General features: G+C 42.4%; 1 protein-coding gene across 1 annotated transcript in view; it reads right to left on the minus strand.

The window, feature by feature from the left end:
* niban1 (niban apoptosis regulator 1) overlaps positions 1–23785 on the minus strand; it is a 90043-nt gene that overhangs the window by 9036 nt on the left and 57222 nt on the right. Inside the window, exons 6-11 of the mRNA XM_033028158.1 lie at positions 16678–16793; positions 12101–12205; positions 9979–10141; positions 6662–6849; positions 4816–4977; positions 2725–2835 (exon numbers count right to left, since the gene is read on the minus strand). Coding sequence (XP_032884049.1) covers positions 2725–2835; positions 4816–4977; positions 6662–6849; positions 9979–10141; positions 12101–12205; positions 16678–16793 — 845 coding nt within the window. The remainder of the gene's footprint in view (positions 1–2724; positions 2836–4815; positions 4978–6661; positions 6850–9978; positions 10142–12100; positions 12206–16677; positions 16794–23785) is intronic.

Genomic DNA, 23785 nt, shown 5'->3' on the forward strand with positions numbered 1-23785 from the left:
CAGATGAGAAGACACATACTGTATATCGTGTGCCATCTGAAGTACTTTCATACTATAGGTTCTCCTTGGTAGATATGCCAGCTATTAGAATTCCCATCCGAAGTTCATTGGGATATTACAATGGTGTGGGGAACAAGAAGATTACTAATTTATAAAGGAGTGTCTGAGTACCATTAGTTGTAACAAAAAACAAAAAAAAAGTCCAAGAAATTCCTTAAAAGCCCTGAGTTCTGTAAATTAACCTCTATATAACTCACTCTAACCTTGGATGCCAGAGTTGCAAATTATGTTTTGCACATCGTCCCACAAGCTTGCATATCGGAAGGTTTAGTGCAACAAGTCCCTGTGCCCATTTACATTCTCGAAAGCCACCAGAGATTACAATGCAAATGATTAATGTAGGTACACTTGAACAGAGGTAGACAATTCAGTTCCTTAAGCCTGTTCCATTTTATATATACAGGTATTTCCATGTTTCCACTGTTTTGTGCATTGAAATAGTCCTTCCTAATTTTAACCTGGCCTTAATTTTATGATAATTAATTAGTCCTTTTGTTATGGGTTCACTCACTGAATCAAGAAGTTTTTCCATTTTTAAACACTTCAATGTGATCATCTCCTATCTTTCAAAACCAAAAGAAACACAATATAGTTCACGTTTATGCAACCTGTCCTGAAATGTTGAATCCTTTCACAATTCTAGTGATGTGTCACATTATTTCTTCCAATGGCATCTTTACTTTCCAGAGTATTTAAAAAGCAAACTAAAAATATTGATTTTCAGCAACAGCTGCTTTAGGCATTTGACGTTCAAAGTGCAGGCATTTTGTTTTCTCTTTCTATCTCCACCATGCTCACTCCATTTATTCTTCCTCTGGATGTATGAGCCAACATATGCATGCTTTCCCTACCCTATTTCATTCAACACTAATCTTCATGCTCTCCATCCCACCCTTTTCTCTGCAACTTAAAATATGCCTGTTTTCTGAATTGTTCCTGTTCTAAAGAAAGGTCATCCACATGACACATTACCTCTGTTGCTTACCCGCAGATGCTATCTAACCAAATGAGACAGCAGACTTAAACTGAAATACCCTCCCGCATTTTCTGGTTGTTTCGTTGCCGAAGCATGGTGACACGAATCTGGACAAGTCTGAAAACTTATTTTGGTAATCTATCCTTGAACTCATAGTCTCACCCATAAACAAACTATTAGCTTTCCCCTTCAACCGCAGGAAATGCTACACTTGTCACTTTACCTTCCCCCTCAACTCCATCCAAGGACCCAATCAGTTTTTCCAGGTGAGGCAGAGGTTCACCTGCATCTCCTCCAACCTCATCTACTGCACCTGCTGTTCCAGGTGCCAACTTCTCTACATCGGCGAGACCAAGCACAGGCTTCGCTTCGCCCAACACCTCCGCTCAGTTCGTATTAACCAGCGTGATCTCCCGGTTGCTCAGCACTTCAACACCCCTTCCCATTCCCAATCTGACCTTTCTGTCCTGGGCCTCCTCCATTGTCAGAGTGAGGCCCAGCGCAAATTGGAGGAACAGCACTTCATATTTTGCTTAGGTAGTTTACACCCCAGCGGTATGAACATTGACCTCTAATTTTATATATCCCTTGCTTTCTCCCTCCTTCCCCTCCCCCTTCCCAGCTCTCCCACAAAGCCTACTGTCACCATCTCTTCCTTTCTTTTTCCTGCCCCCCCCCATCCAACATCAGTCTGAAGAAGGGTGTCGACCCGAAACGGCGCCTATTCCTTCTCTCCATAGATGCTGCCTCACCCGCTGAGTTTCTCCAGCATTTTTTGACAACCTTCGATTTTCCCAGCATTTGAAGTTCTTTCTTAAACAAAATATACCAGGGACTGAGATTGGTAGCAATCCTTAATCTATGAACTTCACAAAATTACCTCTTTTGTTTAAATAATAGAGGGACATATTTCATGTAGTGATATTTATTATCACACAATATAACTTTAAAGCTATGATATTCCTGATTAATTGGGTAAATTCATTCTAAAATCGGCATGTTTTAGTCATTGGTGATAACATAGCTTTCTTGACTGATAAAGCAATTATATAGAACTGACTTAAATTTGTAGACTGAGGTGTAATTTCAAAGTTACTTGAAGATGCAGCAAATCTATCCTTGAACTCATAGTCTCAACAAACTATTAGCTCTGTCCTTCTCGGATTCAAAAATCAACCTTCCCACATTGAACTCCAGGTGCCACTATTTTCCTTGACTCTCTACAGTTCCACATAATTTCTTGTTTCCCTCGGGGCAAGTTACTGCTGTTCCTCCTAGTTGGTGCCATCTGCAGGTTGGAGGTACAACTCTCTATTCAACCAGCACTTTGAAAATCTGTGCCGAGAAAACACCATTTGTATCATCTCACCGATCAGAGACACATTTTGGTGCAAAATACTTGACTTAATTAACTGATCGTTTAATATAATTACACGCAATGACACTCATGAGGACGCTCCTCCTTTCAAAGTCCAACACAGCAGCTAAATTTAAAAACATCTCCAATATTACTATGTTTAAGAAAGAACTGCAGATGCTAGAAAAATCGATGGTGGACAAAAATGCTAGAGAAACTCAGTAGGTGAGGCAGCATTTATGGAGAGAAGGAATAGGCGACGTTTCGGGTCGAGACCCTTCTTCAGAATATTACCATACTTACAGTTCATTTAAAAAAAAAACTTTGTTACCTTTAAAACTCGTTGCTTAACCTTTTCAATGGAGGTTATGGTTTTTGATGTCTTGGTCGTCAATGAGTCAGACAACAGTTTTTCAAATGTGTAGACTGCATTGTCCATCAGCTGAGGAAAGTATACAAGTAAGAATAAAGTGGGAAGCAAAGTTAAATAACTCAAGATTATATAACCACCACACATATTTGAAACATGTAATACAGTAATAAATAATTTGTATTAAATATTTAAGATCAGGCAGGACACATGAAATTGCAGAATGAGGAAATTGATACAATTTTTTGTCTCCTCTCAACACTTATGTACCCCAATGGCAGCTCACCCTGGCTGAACAGGGGTAACCAGTTGCCACATCTGGTTCCAAAGCTAGGCTTTCTGTTTTACATTAGCAAAGCCACATTCAAACATCTGCTTATGGGCCCGCTGCAGACTGCAGGAGTACATGCTGAGAGACGCACTGAAGCTTGATGCAGCCAGCGCCAAGACTCTGTGGGAGGGCAACTGTCTAGGGTCCTTCCTCTGCTGGACATGGGGGGCAGGGTGTGGTGGAGATGCCCCTCAAAATAAGGGAAGGGATTTCATACCAGTGGGCCACATGAGCGGCAAGGGTGTGGGGTAAAATTGTGATTTGGGTAAACAGTATTGAATGTTTGTATCGCCTCCGAGAATATCGGATGAATTTTTTGCACGTTTCCTGCATTGTACAGTATATATTTATTATAAAATCTATTTTGAAATAAATGTTTAAAAATCTGCTTCTGGTCTTCTTTCCCTCCATTACTGAAACCCACATCAGTTTCTCCTATCCCTTTCAAGTTGAACGAGAGTTCAGAAACTCAAGCTGATCCAAAGATCTGCAAACTAAATGCTCTTCTTCAGGAACACTCATTGGTTCCATTCTTTCCTCAGTCCCCCCCCCCCCGCCCCCTCCAATGCAAATGGAAGATTCACAAAATTATTTTAAAATCCTTGTAGATTCTGCTCCTTTCATCTGTTCTATTCATTCTGTAGGTTCTTCTTTCAAATCAAATCAAATTTACTTTGTCTTGCTATCCCACTCACTTTGAATACAAAAATCTCTAAAATTTATTTTCATCGATTCATAATAGGGATGCCACAACTGCCTTCATTACCTTTTGGTTATTAAAGAAAAGATTCCCCACAGATATCATGGTTCTGTTGATGTATGATCAATCTTATGATTCTTAATTAGTAAAGGGCCTGTCCCACGAGCATGCGACTGCATGCGGCAAGCGTGACCAAACCGGAAGCGGGGGCCGCGCGGAGGTCGAGTGACCCCGTACGAGTTGACGTGAAGTTCGAGCGAAGTCCGCGTGAAGTTCGTGCTAGGCGTACGGCGTCAAGACGCTGCATACGGTGTCAAGTTGGTGCGTACGCCCGTCGAGGCGGCGCGTACGGCCACAACGTGGCTGCGGGCCGGCAGGCGTAAATTTTGAACATTGTCAGTTTTTCGGAGTCCCGCGCGATGTCGGGACCAGCTCCGCACAACTCCTTACGGCTCCGGCGATCGAAGTGTGACCGGCCCCGCGAGGCCGTACGGCTCAAGCGACCACGTTAAGTCGCGCTTGCCGCATGCAGTCGCATGCTCGTGGGACAGGCCCTTAAGGGTGTCAAGGGAGGAGGTAGGAGAATGGGGTGAGGAGGAAGAGATAGATCAGCCATGATTGGTGGTGTAAACTTGATGGGCCGAATGGCCCAATTCTATTCCTATCACTTATGGCCTTATGGTGATATTATTGGCAGATGCATCCCATTCCATGCATGTGGACTCCATTACAGTCTGCATTACAGTCCATTACAGTCTGCATTACAGTCCATTACAGTCTGCATTACAGTCCATTACAGTCTGCATTACAGTCTGCATTACAGTCTGCATTACAGTCTGCATTACAGTCTGCATTACAAGAGCTAACATGTCAGACCAGGATCAATTTTAAGCTCTTCTTGTTCCCCGTGGGTTTGGCTTATTCCTTTCAGTAAATATTGAGCCATCAGAAGAATTATTGGGAACATTTTTCACACTGAAGTAGACCACGTCAGAACCCCTGAACCTCCTGTATTACAAACCTCTTGCATGAAGTTTTGAGTTGTTTGAACAAGCCACGGGGTATTGGTGAACTTGAAGCGGCTCTTCAAATCTTGCAGCTGGTCTTGAAGAGGGCTGACTTTATTGTAACATGATTGCATCTTCACAGCATCAAAAGGAAGGTTCATTAGCTGGGCTAGGTACTGAGGGGGAAAAGATAGAAACAATGTGAAAGACTAATAACTGATCAGAAAGCACCTTAATGTGGCTTTTGATGCTAAATGGAACACATGACAGAGAAGCTGGAGGAGGCCATTCAGCCCTTCATACCTGCTCTATGTCAGTAAACTAATGGATGGCCATTTACCACTATATTATACAAACTCCATTGATTGTTTGATATGTAAAATCTATTGATCTCTTACATATACTCCATAATGAAGCCTACAAGTGTATCCACATTGGATAGAGGATTCCAGGGACTAATTTCTGATGAAGAAATGTCCTTTTACTTTTGTCCTAAATTATCAGATTGATGCAGAATAACTATTAAGTTCAAAAGAGCTTGAGCAGTTTCATATTTGCTTACGACCATTGCCCATTGTAAAATATTTCCAACGATTTGAAAATCTCTAATATAGGGTTAAAGGTAGGAGCAGGAGAAGCAAAAGGCATCTGGCCCTTGAGTAAAACACCACTATTAATCATGATCATCGTAAGATTTTCTATCGCAGTGGCTTCTATAACAATCCCTAATCTTTAATATTCAAAGATCTATCCATTTTGGCCATGAAAATGTTTTGTGATTGAACTGCCAAAACCCCCTTGGGTAAAGAATTCCAAAAAAAGTGTTTCATCTTTCAGTCTGAAATGCCTGACCTGTCATTTTCAGACTGTGGCTCTCCCTGGTTCTGGAAACACCATCCCTACGATTACTTTGTCAAGTCCTGTAAGAATTTTGCTTGTTTCAATGAAATCATCTCTCCTTCTGAACTCTGAAAAGGACAGGGCCAGTAGAAAATCTTGTAGCGCCTCATTAGTCAGAATCCCCACACAAAGGTCACCTGTTTATTCCTGCTTTCTATTTATGTTCATTCACCAATCCACACTCCAAGCCAGCATGTGGAGGAAGGAACTGCAGATACTGGTTTACACTGAAGATAGCCACAAAATGCTGGAGTAACTCAGTGGTACAGGCAACATCTCTGGATAGAAGGAATGGGTAACGTTTCGGGTCGCGACCCTGAATCTGAGGAAGGGTCTCAACCCAAAACGTCATCCATTCCTTCTATCCAGGGATGCTGCCTGTCCCGCTGAGTTACTCCAGCATTTTGTGTTTATCTCCAAGCCAGTATAGTTTCTCCAAAGCCATTTATAGGCCCTTTATAGGCCACCTTCAAATCCAATTATACTGCATAAACTTATCTATTCTGCTTGTTACAACTCCAACAGATTTGTTAAAACAGGTTTCCCTTTCATGAAATAAAGTCGGCTGTTCCCAATCCCCATTATTTACTAAATGATTTGATTAATAATTCTCCTGCAGCTGAGGGCAGGGTAATTGGTCTATTGTTTCCAGCTTTCTCTCTTTTCCCTTTCTCAAATGCTTGGGTTGTGGGTATTGAGTCTGTTCTGCAGGCACTCAAACCTGCCAGCCACATTTCAGCATCTTTCTGTGACATGCGGCTGAGTTGCCAGGTAGTGAGATCAGTAACAATGTAGAACAAATTCAAATGGGGTCTGATAAGGAGGGTGTGGGGAAGGGGCCAGTGGTGCCCCGAGAGTGTGGAATAGTGGTAATACAGCTGGTACCGCAGACTAGCAAGTAACCATGTATGGAAACCTAAACATGAAGGAATTGGGTCAAATTCATGTAAAACCACTTACCTCTTTCAGTTTCTCAGCGTTGCCAGCATCCTGATATTTTGTGCTCAATTCATCGACCTCATTTTCAAAGAGGGTGCGGACTTCGCTGAATCCTGAACTGATCAGTCCCATCAGCTCCTCCAGTATAGAAGCCAGGTAGGGTTGAATGTTTTCAAGGCAGCACTGCTCAGCCTTCTCAATCACCGTTGCTGGAACAAAGATTCCCTCAAATTCAATAACTCTGCACCTTATTACTTTGTCTATTGTAATTTTCTTCTCTTTCTTCGATTCTAGACCCTTTCCCTGAACACACATTGATAATTGTGTAGGAAGGAGCTGCAGATGCTGGCTTAAACCGAAGATAGACACAAAAAGCTGGGTCAGACAGCATCTCTGGAGGAAAGGAATAGGTGATGTTTCGGGTCGAGAGCCTTCTTCAGACCCATCACATTGTTAGATTGATAATGCAAGGAGTTTCTTAATTGCCATTTGCCTATACAGAGTTTTGTTTCTCCAAGAAATTACAGGAAGGATGCACAGCTATTATATAATTTTATTTCTTATAAATATTCCCTGCAGATCCATGTTAATATAACAATATATTTGCTATTTTATTTTTCCCGAGTGCTGTATCAGTCCCCAACTCACCTCATTGGCGGAACAGCATCTCATATTTTGCTAGGGAAGCTTACAACCCAGTGGTACGAATAGTGATTTCTCTAACTTCAAGTAACTCCTGCATTCCCTCTCTCTCTGTCCCTCCCACACCCAAGTCACACCAGCTTATTGAGTCTAATTGTCTGTGCTAGTTCTCACCGAGCAAACGGCTAACAATGGCATGTTTCCTTTGTCTTCGTTATGCATATCTTTCATTCATTTGTTCTATATCTCTATACATCAGCGTCTATATCTCTCGTTTCCCTTCCCCCAACTCTCAGCCTGAAGAAGGATCGCAACTCGAAACGTCACCTATTCATTTCCTCCAGAGATGCTGTCGGACCCGCTGAGCTACTCCAGCTTTTTGTGTCTAATTTTGGTTTAAACCAGCATCTGCAGTTCCTTCCTACTCATTTCCCTGATCTGTATCCATAGCTCTGATTTGTAGACTGGGAAATAAAAAGGAGTTCCACATTCTCTGGTCATCTCCGTGGATTGTCACCTTGTCGTGGTGGAGAAGCTTGTGTGGTCCTGAGATCCTGAGAGCGATGCCGTCTGGAGCTGTGCTCCTGGTAGGGCCACCCATGGTGGTAAGGTCGAGGGGGAGGACTGACAAAGAGCAATCCAACTAAGACCACAACGGTGGAACAGGCAGGGAGGATGGTGGCTGATCCTAGTGGAGCGTCACAACGGCTGGGAAGGCGGATGAAGGCTGCAGCAGAAAAGGGTCTCTGGTCGTCTTGACTCCATGCCACTGGATCCTGACCCAGATCTGTCAAGGACCGTGGGGTGGCTGTCTGTGCACCAGTCTCCCCACGTTAAACAAAGTCACGAACTGGCGTCCTCCAACCCTGGAGACACCCATGGCCAGCCATGACTGAAGGGGCTGAAGAAGGAGATCATCTATGTCTTTACAATACATCTTGTCTTTGCTCTACACTTCCTCCAAGCCTGACAACTGTAACTGCAGGCTTGTGGTTGGCCAAGCAAAGGAGCAATGGGCTGGAACATCATTTTCTGTGGCAATAAATACATGGAAACCGCTATTTAAAAAAAATAAGAATTACAACTATTCACTACTTTTGAATTGGCTTAGTAAGCAAGTGAATACTGAAATATCCCTCTACTATATGGTTCAGAAACAGTGGGTTTGGTTAATTTTTCCCAGAGTACAATAATGAAATGGTTTACCTGAGATAGTCACAAACAAAATTTAGAAGTAACACTTAATTCTAAGAAGCCCTTTTAAATTGAATGAATATTCTGTAGCATTCTGATATGTACCTGGGGATCAATCCTAGAATGAGGATAAGTGCAAAGACTTGCCAATGGAACCAGGTCAGAAGTTGAGCAGAGGCAATGAATACTTAAGTTGTCAAAAGCAATGGACAACATTAAGCAGTGTTTACATAAGACCGACTAAGGGAATATATGAAAATAATAGTTGTGGATTGGACAGTATTTTCAATAGTGTACCTGTAAGGAGGGAAATGAAATGCTCTCCACTAGCCTAGATGGGTGCAGCTACAATAACACATGCAACTCATTGCCATCCAGGACAAAGCCATTTTGTTTGGCACAGCACCCAATCTCCCACCACAAGCATCCACTCCTTTCATCACAGACAAACCATGGCTCTGGGAGTAACTTCTGCCAGAAGCTATGCCTCAACTCACCAAGAGTTTTTCAACTTCATCCCTCAATGCTTAGACCACTGCCACCTGGGAACCAGGACAATTGGCCCTTGGGAAGAGTAGCAGATGCACACTCCTCTCCCAATGCCGCTCTGACTTGGACACTTATTGCTGTTCCTGCAGCATCACTGAGTGAAAATCCTGGAACTCCAGCATGATGGTAGTACTCTCGCCAAACAGCCGTGTTTGTAATCTTCTTGGACAAGAGAACTTGATCAATTCTCAGCCCTGCATTCCTTAGTTTACTAAAGATGTTCAGCAGAGACAGGTGAACTAGAGACCCGCAAGCTGCACCTCTTCACAACAGTCAGTTTAAAACAGAAACTGATCTGACCTTTATCTAACAGCTTTCATTTTGAGTCTTCAGAAAAGTATTATGCAAAGCCTGAGTTTGTTAAGATAAATTCGGCCATCTCTGGGGTAAGGTGGACAAAACTATCCAGCAAAGTGATACCACCATCTGTTAATCAAATAGAGAATAATAATAACAAAGGCCATGGAAAGACAATTGTTGTCCTGGATTGAACGTTAGAATGATCACCATCAAATAAGCTCAAGGGCCACATGATTTATTGCTGTTCCCATATTTCCAAATTATTCCTGCTTTCTTACTGAGACAGTTAAACTAATTGAGATAGGAAGGAAACCATCCAGAAAGGATGTAAAGAGTCTTCTGTACTTAGCGTTAATAAGCAAAGTACATTAAAGTGAATAAAGAACAGGTGTTCAGCAGGCTCAGATTTATCGAAGGTTCTGGTTAAAAGTTGTTCCATGCTCAATCAGCTCTGGAATTAATCAACCCTGGGTCCACATATAAGACACTGACTTTCAAGGATTGATTAATGTTCACTGAGTTTCCAACATTTGGTCGTCACCTTCCATCATCAGATATGGTGTGCAGGGGAGACTGTATCATGTGCAAAGATAATAAAGTTGATGGGCTGAATGGTGTGCACACATTATGTATTCTCATATCTCTACAATCACCTTTAAGTTTTCCAGCTGTGAATTCCTTTGAAGAAATGATCTGATCCATGTCTGAACGAATTATCCCTTCCATTTCCTTGCTGGATTTTTTGCACTCATCATGTAAGGACTGCAAACCTGCGGCAAGTTGGGTTTGTACTAAATTGTAAGCCTCTTCCACAATCTGTAAAAAAAAAATCGCCAAAGCTTATTCACCATAATATTAAATATATTTAGGGATATGATGCGGAAATGTGCAAAGTCTATATGTGGATTCAAAATGTGCACTTTTGAATGTGATCTTTGAATGAAATGTTTTCCAAGCTTACATTGAAACATGTAGGTGGCTCATACATTGGTCTGCCAAGGATCGCACATGTAAACCTGAATGCTGGCAGTTTGCAGTAACTACAACTCAAGCTCCATTACTATTCATGCAAAACATTTAAATTACTTAGATATCTTAGTTGAAATTAAAGGAAAAACTGGGAAAGCCAAAAATCTGAAATAAAAACTGGAAATGTGGGAAATATTCAGCAAGTCAGAGACACAGAGTTAACATTTCAGTCCAAGACCCTCCATCAGATCCACCTTGGATCAAAAACGTTAACAGCTTTTCCTTTTCCACTGAAGATGCCTGACTTGCTGAGAGTTTCCAACATTTGTCGTTATCACTTCAGATACTTTCATAATATTTCACTGTCCACTATTCTAAAACACTTCTCCACGGATGTTGTTTAAATTGACTTCCAAAGAGATTTGAGAATATTCCACAGAGGGAGTATTAGCTCAGATTTTTAACTGAATGCAAGAGCAGAACTTCCTCCCTTTTAGTTTCCCACAATCTGATTGTAAAGGTTAACATTGTCAATCTGAACATTTTTCGACCTGCCTACAATCCCACAACAAATGCTTTTCAGCACAGGGAAACATCCAGTTTGGACCAGGAACGTCCTTTAAATGGTTATTTTAAATAGAGGAGAAAGTTAACATGGTAATAACACATTCATTCATACCAGTACAGCACAAGAATGAATGTATCAGTAAAAACAGTAAAATAATAAATCATATTAAATATCTCCCACTCTCCATAAGCTTAATCTTATTGAAAATACAGCCTTGTGTTTCATCATACATGAAATTCCACTTGCCTATCTCCTCAACCTTCCTGATTTACACTGGCTTTTATTCCCTCAACAAACTGAATTTAATTTTTTTGGAGGAATGAAGCCAATTTAAAACTCACTCTTGTCTCCATAGCCTTGCTACTCCCTTGCTCTCCTAACCCTCTTAGTACTGAGGGTTTGTGGTTCTGACAATTTATTCAAGAGGGATGACTGTTAGCCATGTTATGAGGTCTCAACCTTTCATGGAGCGCTGAGCAAAACTTGCCCACAATTGGAGAAGCCCAGCACATGCACCACTACTGAAATGGTCAGCAATGCATGCATGGTTGCAAGGGTACAGTAAGTCTGTGCATGGTTTTTAAATTGGCAGTCATTTAATTTGGATTTCCTTCCAGCTTTTGAACGCCTGCTCCCAATCTCTATCTTGAAGTGTCTGCATTGCTCAATTAGCATTTATATCATAAGGCAATGAATTAAAGTTCCAGTCAGAATTCTCAGCAGATTAATCACAGCTGATATTCCAGTTAGGATTTAGTGAATTCAAGACTGCTAGGAATATGGTACAATACGCCAAGTCCTATCTACCCAAGTGAACTTATTCCTTTGAATAAACGCAGAAGGGTTATCCCCAATGTCCTAGCCAATATATATTTATTCTCGATTAACACCACAAACACAGGCTTGTCCTGCAGAAGCTGGTTGCTCATTTTGTACACGAGAATCATGATTACTCCTCATTGGCATTAGTAAGGTGCTTTGGGGTGACCTGAAACCTTAAGCACCAATTAAATGCAAATGCAGTTCACTAACACAGCTGAAAGTCTTGGACCTTTTGCAGCAGATTCTGCTGCCAGATTAATAATAACTCTCCCCTTCTGCAGAAATGTCAGCTGTGACAGTAAGAGTGTGGTTAAAGGTTTGCTATTTTAGTTGGTGATAATGTGTTCACATTGTCCATTTACGGCGGTGTGCATTTCAGCCGATCCCAGTATTGCAGTCTTTAGTCAGATACATACACTGAACCAGACTTTTTTCTTTTCGTTCTTTTTCCCCTTCAGTTTTGGCAAAAGATCACTCTGCAGGGAAGGCAGCAATTCTTCCATCACCTGGTTGCTCAGGATCTACAAGAGGAAGTTACAAGTTTATTATGTTGACAATGTTGACAGTGTTGTTCATTCCACATCAAGAATGACTAGCATAGCTGGGGGAACCGCATGACGAAAGGTGAAACATCACATAGATATTTTAAAATGAGGAGTGGCCTCACGTCCCATAATAGCGAACCTCCAGGTGGTGTGAGGTCATGTTACATTAATTGCTTAGTAAACAGCATCTATTGTTACCTGATGAGTGTTAATTCGACATCACCATCACTATTATTTCACTAAACAATCATCTGTATTATATTTCACATTGTGGTTGATTTTTATTGTTCCCATCTTTGTCCCAGTTGACACAAGGCAATGCACTCAGGAAAAATGGACCAGCATGTTAGTGCAGGTGCATGTTAGTCTATGTACATGAAGTACCATTCATGCATGGTCTAACTCAGTGAACCCCCCTGTTATGGCCTCCTCTCCATAACAGCCACTGAAGAGGATGTTCTTACATTTAGCTCTGCGGTCAAAACTCGATTCCCCTCACACTGTATCTAATTCAATTCATTGAATAACCATCATCAACTAACATTACCTGAGTGCATCAATGATTATTAGAAACATGTAACATTCTTAAAGGATTGGACAGGCTAGATGTGGGGAAAATGTTCCCGATGTTGGGGGAGTCTCGAACCAGCGGTCACAGTTTAAGAATAAGGGGTAGGCCATTTAGGACTGAGTTGAGGAAAAACTTCTTCACCCAGAGAGTTGTGAATCTGTGGAATTCTCTGCCACAGAAGGCAGTGGAGGCCAATTCACTGGATGTTTCAGCTCTTAAGGTTAAAGGAATCAAGGAATATGGGGAAAAAGCAGGAACGGAGTACTGATTTTAGATGATCATCCATGATCATATTGAATGGCAGTGCTGGCTCGAAGGGCTAAATGGCCTACTCCTGCACCAATTTTTCCATGTTTTCTATATTTCTATTCCTTTACTCGCCAACAATAATGAAATATATCTGTTGCAATTTAATGTATATTAGACATTTTAAACTTACATTACTCACCAAGCTCACCTCATCCCTACTCCCCACCGCACCATGTTAACATTGCTGACATACACTTACCAGATCAATCCTCTTTTGAATCCAGGCTAGGCATTCCAGTGCTGATGAAAAAATGTTACCCAAAATCCAGAGAGCTCCCCCTGGCCCCCAACTTGCTCAAATCGGAACCATTCACATTCACCCCTGCTGTGACTGAAACTCAGCCCTGACCAGCCAGAAGCCCACCATTACCAAGACTGATATCAGTCTACTTACATTCATCAATGCCAGGCTAGGGAGGGAATAAAGACCCACCAGTTCACTTTCTTGACCATGACCCAAATTGGAACATGAACATTTAAAAACTGAGATGGGTTCGAAAACTTGGAGTGTTGCCCGATTCATGGCTGAATATCCTGCTGTCCTTCATCACCTGGGATTTTTGGATGAGGTGATGGAGAATGTCTTTAGTTTAGTTTAGTTTAGAGATACAGCATGGGAAAAAAGCCCTCTTGCCCACCAAGTCCACGCTGATTATCGATCACCCATTCACACTGGTTCTATGTTATCCCACTATCACATTCACCCCTACACACCTGGTGCAGTTTACAGATGGTAATTAACCTACGAGTCCACACGTCTTTGTGATGTGGGAGGAAACTAGAGCACCCGGAGGAAACCCATATTGTCACAGGGCGAACTTGCAAATTCCACACAGGCAGCACCTTTAGGTCAGGTTGGAACCCACGCCTCTGATGCTGTGAGGTCCATAAGGTGTTGACTGTTTCTGGAGTGTATCCCTGAAAGAACCAATGTCTTTTGAAATGAGGGAAGAAAAGGAGAATGAATGTGTACAGTGGAATTAACTTTGATAATCAATGATGCTTTATCCTCAGGATCGAGTTCTAAATTGCACAACAGGGTTTTAAGTCTAAGATGAACTCAATAGACACTGTTGATTTTTTTTTAAATCCAGATGCTGTAAGATAGTTTGCAACCAAAAAATACTGGAGACTCTGAGCAGGTTGAGAAGCTTCTGTGTAAAGAGAAACAGTTGATGCTTCAGATCTGAGAAAGAGCGAAGTTAGTTTTCAGTAGCACAGAAGATGATGGAGTGATGGATAGAACAAAGAAAACATCTGCGATAGGGTGACATCAAATGGGTTCATGTAGCAGTGATCGGAGTAGTTGTTGTAGTAGTATCGATCAGATTATGCTTATTTGTCTGTGTTATGTGTGGCTAGTGTTAAGGTTGTGGGACATGCCCAGCAGGCCAGCCTATACCAACAGAAAAAGAGTACTGAGCTCAGATGATGACAGATACTCTTTAATTTGTAACAGAGTGCAGCTTCACTCTCAGATATTACTGTCTCTGTAAGGACTAATCTTACATGAGTGTAGCCAATGTATGCCCAATTGTTTGCTCCTGTAGGCTGACATGGTGGCACAGCAGTAGAGTTGCTGCCTTACAGAGCTTACAGCGCCAGAGACTATGGGTGCTGCCTGTATGGAGTTCAATGGTTCACTGAGGTACAGTGAAATTTGATTTGCCGTACAGTCATACCAAAAATGCAGCAAGATACAAAACAACATCAATATTAAACATAAACAGCCACCACAGCGGCGGGTGAGAATCCCCAGGGCACACAGTATAAGCGGAGACCCACAGACATCAGTTCAATGTCCAGGCCACACACACGCTCCTTCACCTTGATGTGACCAGAGTTGTACCGACCGCTGTCACTCTCCCTGCAGTCCCTGTCCGCCCGAACAGTCAGAAAGCCGTCCGCACTCACACCAGATGATACAGAAAAGTCGCATCTCCGTCGAGGGAAGATATAAACAAATTTCCCCCAACCCCCCCACCCCCACATAAAACAAAAACTAAAGGTACACTAAAACAGCCATTCTCAACCATTTTTTGGCCACAGCCCCCTTAGGAGCTCTTCTCAGTTTCAGGGCCCCTGTCAAACAGGGATACAACACAAACAGATAGACAGAAAATCATTTATTATTCAGTCTGTGGCCCCCTTCAAATGTACCATATGGCCTCCGTTAATGGCTGCATTAAAACATACAAGTAAAAACAGACTAAAAACAACAAAAGGACAAGATAGGCTGTCGGCAAGGCTGCCATGAACGACAACACCCTGTACATTCTCTCCGTGACTGCGTGGGTTTTCCCCGAGAACTTTGGTTTCCTCCCACACTCCAAAGACGTACATGTTTGTAGGTTAATTGGCTTGGTATAAATGTACAAATTGTCTCTAGTGTGTGTAAGATAGTGTTAATGTGCAGGGATCGCTGGTCAGTGTGGATTCGGTGGGCCAAAGGGCCTGTTTACGTGCTGTATCTTTAAACTAAAAAGTAACTAGACTAAGCTGAATGGGAAAAAAAGCCTGAATCGCCTTCCCTTATGGGATTGGGGTGATCTTCCCAATGCAACAGTGTGCGGCAAACTGTGAGATGTGGCAGAGATCAGCAGCGCGCTTGGAACGATCTGGAGACCGAGAACCTGCCACGAAGCTTGTGCATATAATATATACTTTTATAAAGGTAGTTCTGGTATCACATGATAGCTCTGTTCCCAAGAAATCTCTTGATAGAGAAAGTTGCATTACAAAAGCAATTGTGTCCAAAGGGGCTAGGGGCTAGAGAGTTTCAGGCGCGCAATAACAAAATTAATTTTTTGACAGGTTTGTCAAAAATGGAGGCCTTTTCAGTAGCAATAAGTTTATTTTTGTCGCTGTATGTTACATTGTTCAAGAGTACCATTGCCCAAGTATCATTGGATGCTCAATTTCAATGGCCACCCTTGGTTATAATGGTTGCTGTGTTCTTAAGAGGCAATGGTGTCTAATTACTGCAGGGAGCATTCATGGAAATAGGTTTTATTTCCCCTATACTGTTTAAATCCAAGGCAGATTTTTTTCCTGTTTTTCAATTTATTAAAGTTATTTTTAAGTGCTTCTCTAGTTTCCCAACTAAATTGTGTTCTGACCAATTCAGCCCCATAATGCAAATAGTGTTCCCTAATTTATCACTCGTGTTATATTCAATTTGTGTTATGGAAACATGCATTATAGTAGAACTAAAGATAGTCACAAAAAGCTGGAATAACTCAGCGGGTCAAACAGCATCCCTGGAGAAAAGGAAAAGATTACTTTTTTGGTCAAGACCCTTCTTTCCCTTTGAATAGAAAGAGATGCTGTCTGACCCGTTGTGTTATTCCAGCTTTTTGGGTCTATCTTTGGTTTAAACCAGCATCTGCAGTTCCTTCCTACACATTGTAGCAGAACTATGTGTACTTTGCATCTGTGCAATGTTTTGCAAATTTGCTGGCCATTTCATTGTTTCAACAGGCTGAAGATTATCTGAGACCATGGCTGAAGTTATAAGTAATATTGTTACTGAGATGTGACCAACCTTTAACGTCCAATATTGACTTACCAGCACTTCATTGCCTTGATTCATTTCCCAGGACCCATAGTGGCCTTTTTCCTGTCTGAAGAATTGAATGGCTTCTGAAAAAACTTGGGCTTCAAGCGTATTTTGCTTTGCAAATTCTGGATAAAAAAATAAAAAAGTCATGCAAATAAAAGTTGTGAAATTTGGGGAAAGATATGATTAATACCATTTGATAAATAATTCTCTATTTAGACAGCATTAGTTGGCAAGGGGCTATTTACTTGACAGCTGGGCAATTCTCCATTGGGAAGTGACAGAGGAGGGTGGCACAGTGGCTCAGCTGGTAGAGCTGCTGACTCATATCCCCCGGTGACCCAGGTTCAATCCTGACTGTAGCTATTTGTGTGAGGTTTGCACAATTGTCCTGTGTGTCCCCTGCATCCTTCCAAGTGCTCCAGTTTCCTCCCAAATCCCTGTTCGGCAGCCAGTTGTCAGGCAACTGTAAATTGCCCCTGGTTTAGGTGGGAGGCAGGAGAATTGGGGGGGAATTGATGGGTGTTTGAGACAGGGTCATTTTACAGCAAAGAAGTGAAGGAAATGCTCTGAATGCTGGCATGGACTCAGTGGGCCAAATGGCCTCCTACTGTACTATGTGATGAGTCTATTTTGAGAGAAATGACAGCTTTTCAGGACAGAGGCAATTTCAGACTAAGTGCTCCTCTAGAGTTTGAAGATTGGGTGTTGGGTTGCCAGGCACCTGACCCCTGTGCCTCGACTATAGTTTTTGATCCCAATTTAGACTAGGCATAAAATGCACATTTCATTTTAAATTGCCAATGAGGTTAAAAGGCTCTGGGTGTACAATACATTTATCATGATCAGCGTCACTCTATGAATATACGATCCATCTGCTATAACATATCTTACAATGGTAGATAAGATTGCAAAAGCACATTTATCTCGTTTCAGTTTGTCATTAGTCATCCTCTAAAAATGGTAGAAAATTAAATGCATTTTGAAAATGGTTATAGCAATTAAATAGGAAGCTTAACTGAAAGATAAATAGAGCCAGTCATACAGCATAGAAACAGGCCCTTGGTATTTGTTTATCATTGTCATACGTTCTGAGATACAGTGACGCTCTTCATTTGAATGCTATCCACTCACATCATACTATACATGAATACAATCAAGTTACACAAGTAAAAATAAAATAAAAATAAATATACCAGAGTATAGAATATAGTGTTAAAGCTGCAGAGAAAATGTAGATTTAAAAAATCTACATCGGGACACAACAACATAGTTTGGGAGCTCACAAGTAAAATCTTAGTTCATGAAAAGTCTCTTTAGTAGATAACAACTCTGATAACAACGGGAAACAAGCTATTTCTTACAAATGTCTGCTTACAAATGTTTTTATCTTCAGTAGGGAGAAGAGAGAGAGACCAGGGTGTAAATGGTCGTACTTTATCTTGGCTGGCTTTCCTATGGCAACGTGAAGAGCAGACAGAGTCAACGGGGAAGAGACTGATTTGTGTGGTGGACGACTGCATCCACAATCCTCTGTCATTTCTTGTGGCCTTGGACTGAGCAGTTGCCAAACCAAGTTGTGATGCATCCCGATATGTTGCATTCTGTGGTGCATCTGTCAAACCTGGTAAAAGTAATTGGAGACATACCATATTTCCTTAGGCTTCTGAGGAAGTAGAGGTGTCGGTGAGCTTTCTTGGTTGTATCTTCAATGTGGTTGGCCCTGAACAAATTGTTTGTGATGTTTATTCCTAGGAACTTGTAGCTCTCCACCATCTCCACTTTGGTACCATTGCTGCTGACTGGGGCATGTACATTTCCTAAAGTCAATAACTAACTCCTTCATCTTGCTGATATTGTGGGAGAGGTTGTGATCCGGACACCAAGTTACTGAGGCCTTCTTGTTCTCTGTTTCATCTTTGTTTAACATATGGCTCACTATGGTGGCTTCATCTGTAAATTTGTACGTGGAGTTTGCGCAGAATTTGACCAGACACTCGTGACTGTACAGGGAGTATAGAAAGGGGCTAAGAACACATATTTACGGGGCACCAGAATTGCGCCCAAGACCTGGGACAAAAACTGTAACAGTGGTCCCAGATCGATTACAGGCACCTGTATTCCACTCTGGCAAACCCAGATGCACAATAATTTCTAGCAGAAGTGTATTTGTGAAGACCACCGATCCCCGACATGAATGGTCACCTATCCATGTCCTCCACGGATGCTGCCTGACCTGCTGAGTTACATCAGTGCTACCCAAGATTCCAGCATCTTCAGTTCCTTGTGTCTGCAACCCACAACAGGTTCTTCATTACCCTACCAAAATGTCAGCTCCATTAGTATAGAAGACAAAACATCAAAGATTCAATGACACTGTGCCCATTTGCATTGTGGTGGAATACTAATGGCTGTTATAGGCCTGGGCACACTCTACAAGTTTTCAAATGTTTCCAAGCACCCAAACATCCAATGTGGCAAGTGTGGTTTGTACTCTTTACAAGAATAGCCTTTCATGTTGCAAAATAAAAAGCTGCTGAGTGCTTGCATCTGAAGCAGACACCAGCTCCTTCACATGTACATTGGTCAGTGCTTGCTTAAGCCCCACTCACCCCCAATTCTCCCCCCCCTCACTCACCATCCTCTCTCTCTCTCTATTTACTCTCTCTCCCACTCATTTTTCTGTCTCTCCCATTCTCTCTGGGATTTTGATGTGCTGTGCTCCTATTTTCACACAGGAGCATGCTGACAGTGATCTCTTGAATTCGACCAAATTTATGACTTGCATTTCAGATATTGAAAGGAGACTCATACAGAAGAAAATACTTGCACCTCACTTTCTCTTACTCAAAACTTTATACATGGGTTCAATAAATCACAGATTGTGACACATTGCCCTCACTGTGGCTATGGATTCTTGCTGGTACTGAACATCAGAGGGCAATAGAGTATTGGAAGCCAACAAGTCACTTTCCCTGTCAGGGTCAACTTCAGACGACTCTCTCCAGCAGGGGGATATCCTCTATTATATACATACAAAGGCAAGCAAGTGAGATTACAGCCAAGAGAAGTGCCAACATCATGAAGGGAAGGTAGTCTGATTCTGTCACCTACTTAACTGAGACAGCTGGGGACTGCTGTTAAAGCCTCCGCACCATGCCAGCATTAATGGGGTACTGATTTTGGATGATCAGCCATGATCATATTGAATGGCGGTGCTGGCTTGAAGGGCCGAATGGCCTACTCCAGCAGCTATTTTCTATGTTTCTATGTTTTTATATACACATGTAATTTTAAGATGCTGGCAACTGAACAACACAATGAAAGAAGCACCTTCATACTTGATGGACATTAAACACACTACAACATTTCAACAATGCATTTTGGTTCTGTCTGCTATTTAGGGTAAACAATCTGAATACTGCCTTTCTTTCAGTGAATGCAATGTCCCTTTAACTGTCCCTTAGTGGAAACAGTCAGGCTGAGAAACTGGGTGATTTTTGTGGTGATTTTAAGATACTCTTGCAGGATGAAAGTAAAGTATTGTGCTTCACCCCAGAATACGCACATTGATAGAAAGGCGGCAGGTTTTCAGAACTTGCCTGTACAGCTAATCCAGCTAACCTGGATTTTATAGACAAATGCCAATTCCTGACGTTGGACAATATGGCTTTGAAAGCAATTATTTTTCTTAGATTTAGGTTTTCGTTTTTTAGTTTTATAGATGCAGCGTGGAAACTGGCCCTTCGGCCCACTCAGCCCGTACATTAACACTATCCTACACACACCAGGGACAATTTACACATACAGACAGCCAATTAACCTACATACCTCATTGTCTTTGGACTGTGCGAGAAAACCCATGCGGTCACGGGGAGAACGTACAAACTCCGTGCAGACAGCACCCATGGTCGGGATTGAACCCAGTCTCTGGCGCTGCAAGTGCTGTAAGGCAGTAACTCTACTACCACTGTGGTCGCCCTGGATTCTGGATTCTACCTTTCCCACTGTTGCTTTCTGGTACAATGTTGTGCTGAGAGTCAGTGACTTGGGTCAGATGTTGCTAAAAGGTTTGCTGAGGAGGACTCAGCCAATGTTCCAATTGTGATGGCAGTGTCCAAACACATTGGATTTCTAAACAAAACGGGCCTCTTTGCTTGCAGTGGATGGAAAGTTTTTGCACATGCCTAACGTAACTGGAGAATTCCCCAGTGATTCTATTTCAGGTTAAATGAAGGCAATGAGACAAAAAAATAAATCAGAAAGAAACTAAGTGAGGGAAACAAAAAAGGAATTAAACCCTGGTTCACCACAGGACTGTGTAGAACCCATCATAGACAACTAGATTTCAATAATTTGCAAGACTCACAGTCATCTAATTATACATGAATAAATTCAAGTTAGATTTGGAAATTACTTCAGATTTCACTCTCCATATTTTTCCTGGCTGCCACAAAATGTTCAGTGACAGGAACGGCACAGTTTGTGCCAAAATGTGAATATAAAGGCGGCATTTAGGATTTTATATCAAACAAGGGGAGAATAGAGAAAACTTTCTCCTGTCTGCCCTAACTAGTCCCTGACAGCCTGTGTAAAAATGCGGGCAGTATTGCCGTGACTAATGGCGGGACATCAACCAATAATGGCCATGTGAAAGTAAGTCTTTGTAAAAGGGAGGATATGGGGTCAGAAACTTAGCTGAGGGTCAAATGGAACATTAAGGTTGCAAATGGTTCAATTCAGTCTGAGACAAGCTCTTAGAGAGGGTGAGATTGCCAATCTGGGCTGAAAGGGTTGGTTTATATAGTCCCAATATTTAACTAAATGAAACTGCAGCTCATCCAGCATGGAACATCAGACCGCCAGAAACAAAGGAAGTTATTGAGAAAGATAATGGGAAGAGAAAGCTACCAAACAGCACTGCATCAGAAGTAGTTTGTGCCATATAATTCAGATGATTACGCTATGCATCTTTCAGCATATATTTAATTTGCAAATAACATTGTTAAATTTAGCTTCAAGCATTAATGAAAATGGCCACATTTCTGAACAGATAGATGGCAGTGGCAGATCAGCCATCTGATCTACAACAGTTAATGCCATTATCTTTTAATGAAGAAACAGAGAACTGCAGATGCCAGCCAATGCACAAAAGCACACAAAGTGCTGGAGTAACCCAGCAGGTCATGCTGTATATGGAGAGAGTGGAGACGCGACATTTTGGATAGAGACCCTTCTTCAGATTGATTGTGGGGAGGGGCGGGGGGGAGAGAAGGAAGCTAGACAAGGGGTTAGGAAAGTCAAAGCGTGGAAGGTCATAGGTCAACACAGGCGAGGGGGAGGATGCTTTGATCCAACAGATGGTTGGAACAAAGGCCAGAGATAAGATCAGTAGATGCAAACAAAATGTGTAGAATATGGTGGCGCAGGCAAGCATACAGAAAACGCATGTGGCTGTGGTAGCGAGTACTGTCTTTGATCTGTTGTTTTCACACCTTACCCTTACCATACCTCTAGACTCCCTCTTCCCTGACTCTCAGTCTGAAGAAGGCTCTGGACCCGAAACATCGCCCATCCCTTCTCTCCAGACATGCTGTCTGTCTCGCTGAGCTACTCCAGCATTTTGTGTCTATCTTCAGTAGGTATAAACAGGTTTGAAGAGTTGTGGATTGTGAAGACATGGGGGGAAAAGTAGCAGGAGTATGGGGTGTGAAGGGGAGAAATACGTGGGCACAGGGGAGTGAAAGGGGGGGGGGGGAGAGGGGAGGAGAAGAGGGGTGTGGGGAGCTGACCAGTTTGCGTGAGGCCTCACTCAGGCGACGGAGGAGGCCCAGGACAGAAAGGTCAGCGTGGGAATGGGAAAGGGAGTTAAAATAGTTTGCCACTGGGAGATGCAGTATGGCTTGGCGGATTGTAAAACCGTCGATGAATCAATATTACTGGTAGTCCCATTGCTTGGAAATACAATTGCAAGCACTGTACTTTGAGGTCGGAGGTCAGAGAAAAGTGCCATGACCACAAGTGAGTGAGTAAAGGTCAAAGACTTTGCATTACATAATTCACCAAGACCTCATATAGTATGAAAGGGATACTTTACTGAAAGGAAGAGTGGGCCTAGTTCTGGGGCCACAGCATAACAGGACATGTTGTGAGAAAGTGCTTTCAGCACATTAATTTTTGAGCACATTTGGGCATGAATTTTAAATCTGGTTTTGCTTGTAGTCATGATGTGTTTTTGTAAACTGGTACATGAACTGCCGTAGCAGAAAGTAGGTGCATGGGGAACCCTGAAAGCATTCTGGATTAAGTGAGGCACAAGAAACTGCAAATGCAGGAATCTGGTGGAAAACAGAAAGTGCTGGGGTAACTCTGCGGGTCAGGCAGCATCTGCGGAGAGAATGGAGAGGTGGTATTTCAGGTCAGGACCCTTCTTCAGACTGACTGTAGTAGGAGGAAGAAAGATGTAAAAAAGATGGTGTGGGGCAAAGCCTGGCAAGTGATGGTTGGATACAGGTGAGGGGGGGTTGATTGAAAGGTGAGCAGACAGAGGCTGGAGATATACAAGGAGACAAAAGGATGTCAGACTAGAAGGGAAGAGGAATTAAATGTAATGCCAGAGGGAGGTATATAGGTGGCAGGGGTTGGGAGAGTGGGGTGGAGGGGGACGGGGAGAGGGAGAGGGAGAAAAGAGGGCAGGATAGTGGGAGAAATGGGTGTGCAATCGGGGTAAGGGGGGCAGAGAAGAGAGGGGGGAAGGGGGTGTTACTTGAGATCGGAGAATGCAATGATCATACCGCTGAGGTGTAAACTACCCCAGTGGAAAATGAGGTGCTGTTCCTTCAGTTTATGGGTGGCCTCACTGGCAATGGAGGAGGCCCAGGTCTGAATAATCGGTATGGTAATGGGATGGGAAGTTAAAATGGTCAACTGGGGAATGCAGTGTGACTTGGTGGACTGGGCACAAGGGTTGGGCATAACGGTTGCCTGGTCCACACTTGCACTCGCTGACGTAAAGGAGGCCACATCAGGAGAAATGAATGCAGTAGAAGAGGTTAGAAGATGTGAATGTGAACTTGTCTCACCTGGAAGGGTTGCTGGGATCCTTGGATGGATGCGA

This window comes from Amblyraja radiata, chromosome 10, assembly GCF_010909765.2.
Source record: "Amblyraja radiata isolate CabotCenter1 chromosome 10, sAmbRad1.1.pri, whole genome shotgun sequence".
NCBI lineage: Eukaryota > Metazoa > Chordata > Chondrichthyes > Rajiformes > Rajidae > Amblyraja > Amblyraja radiata.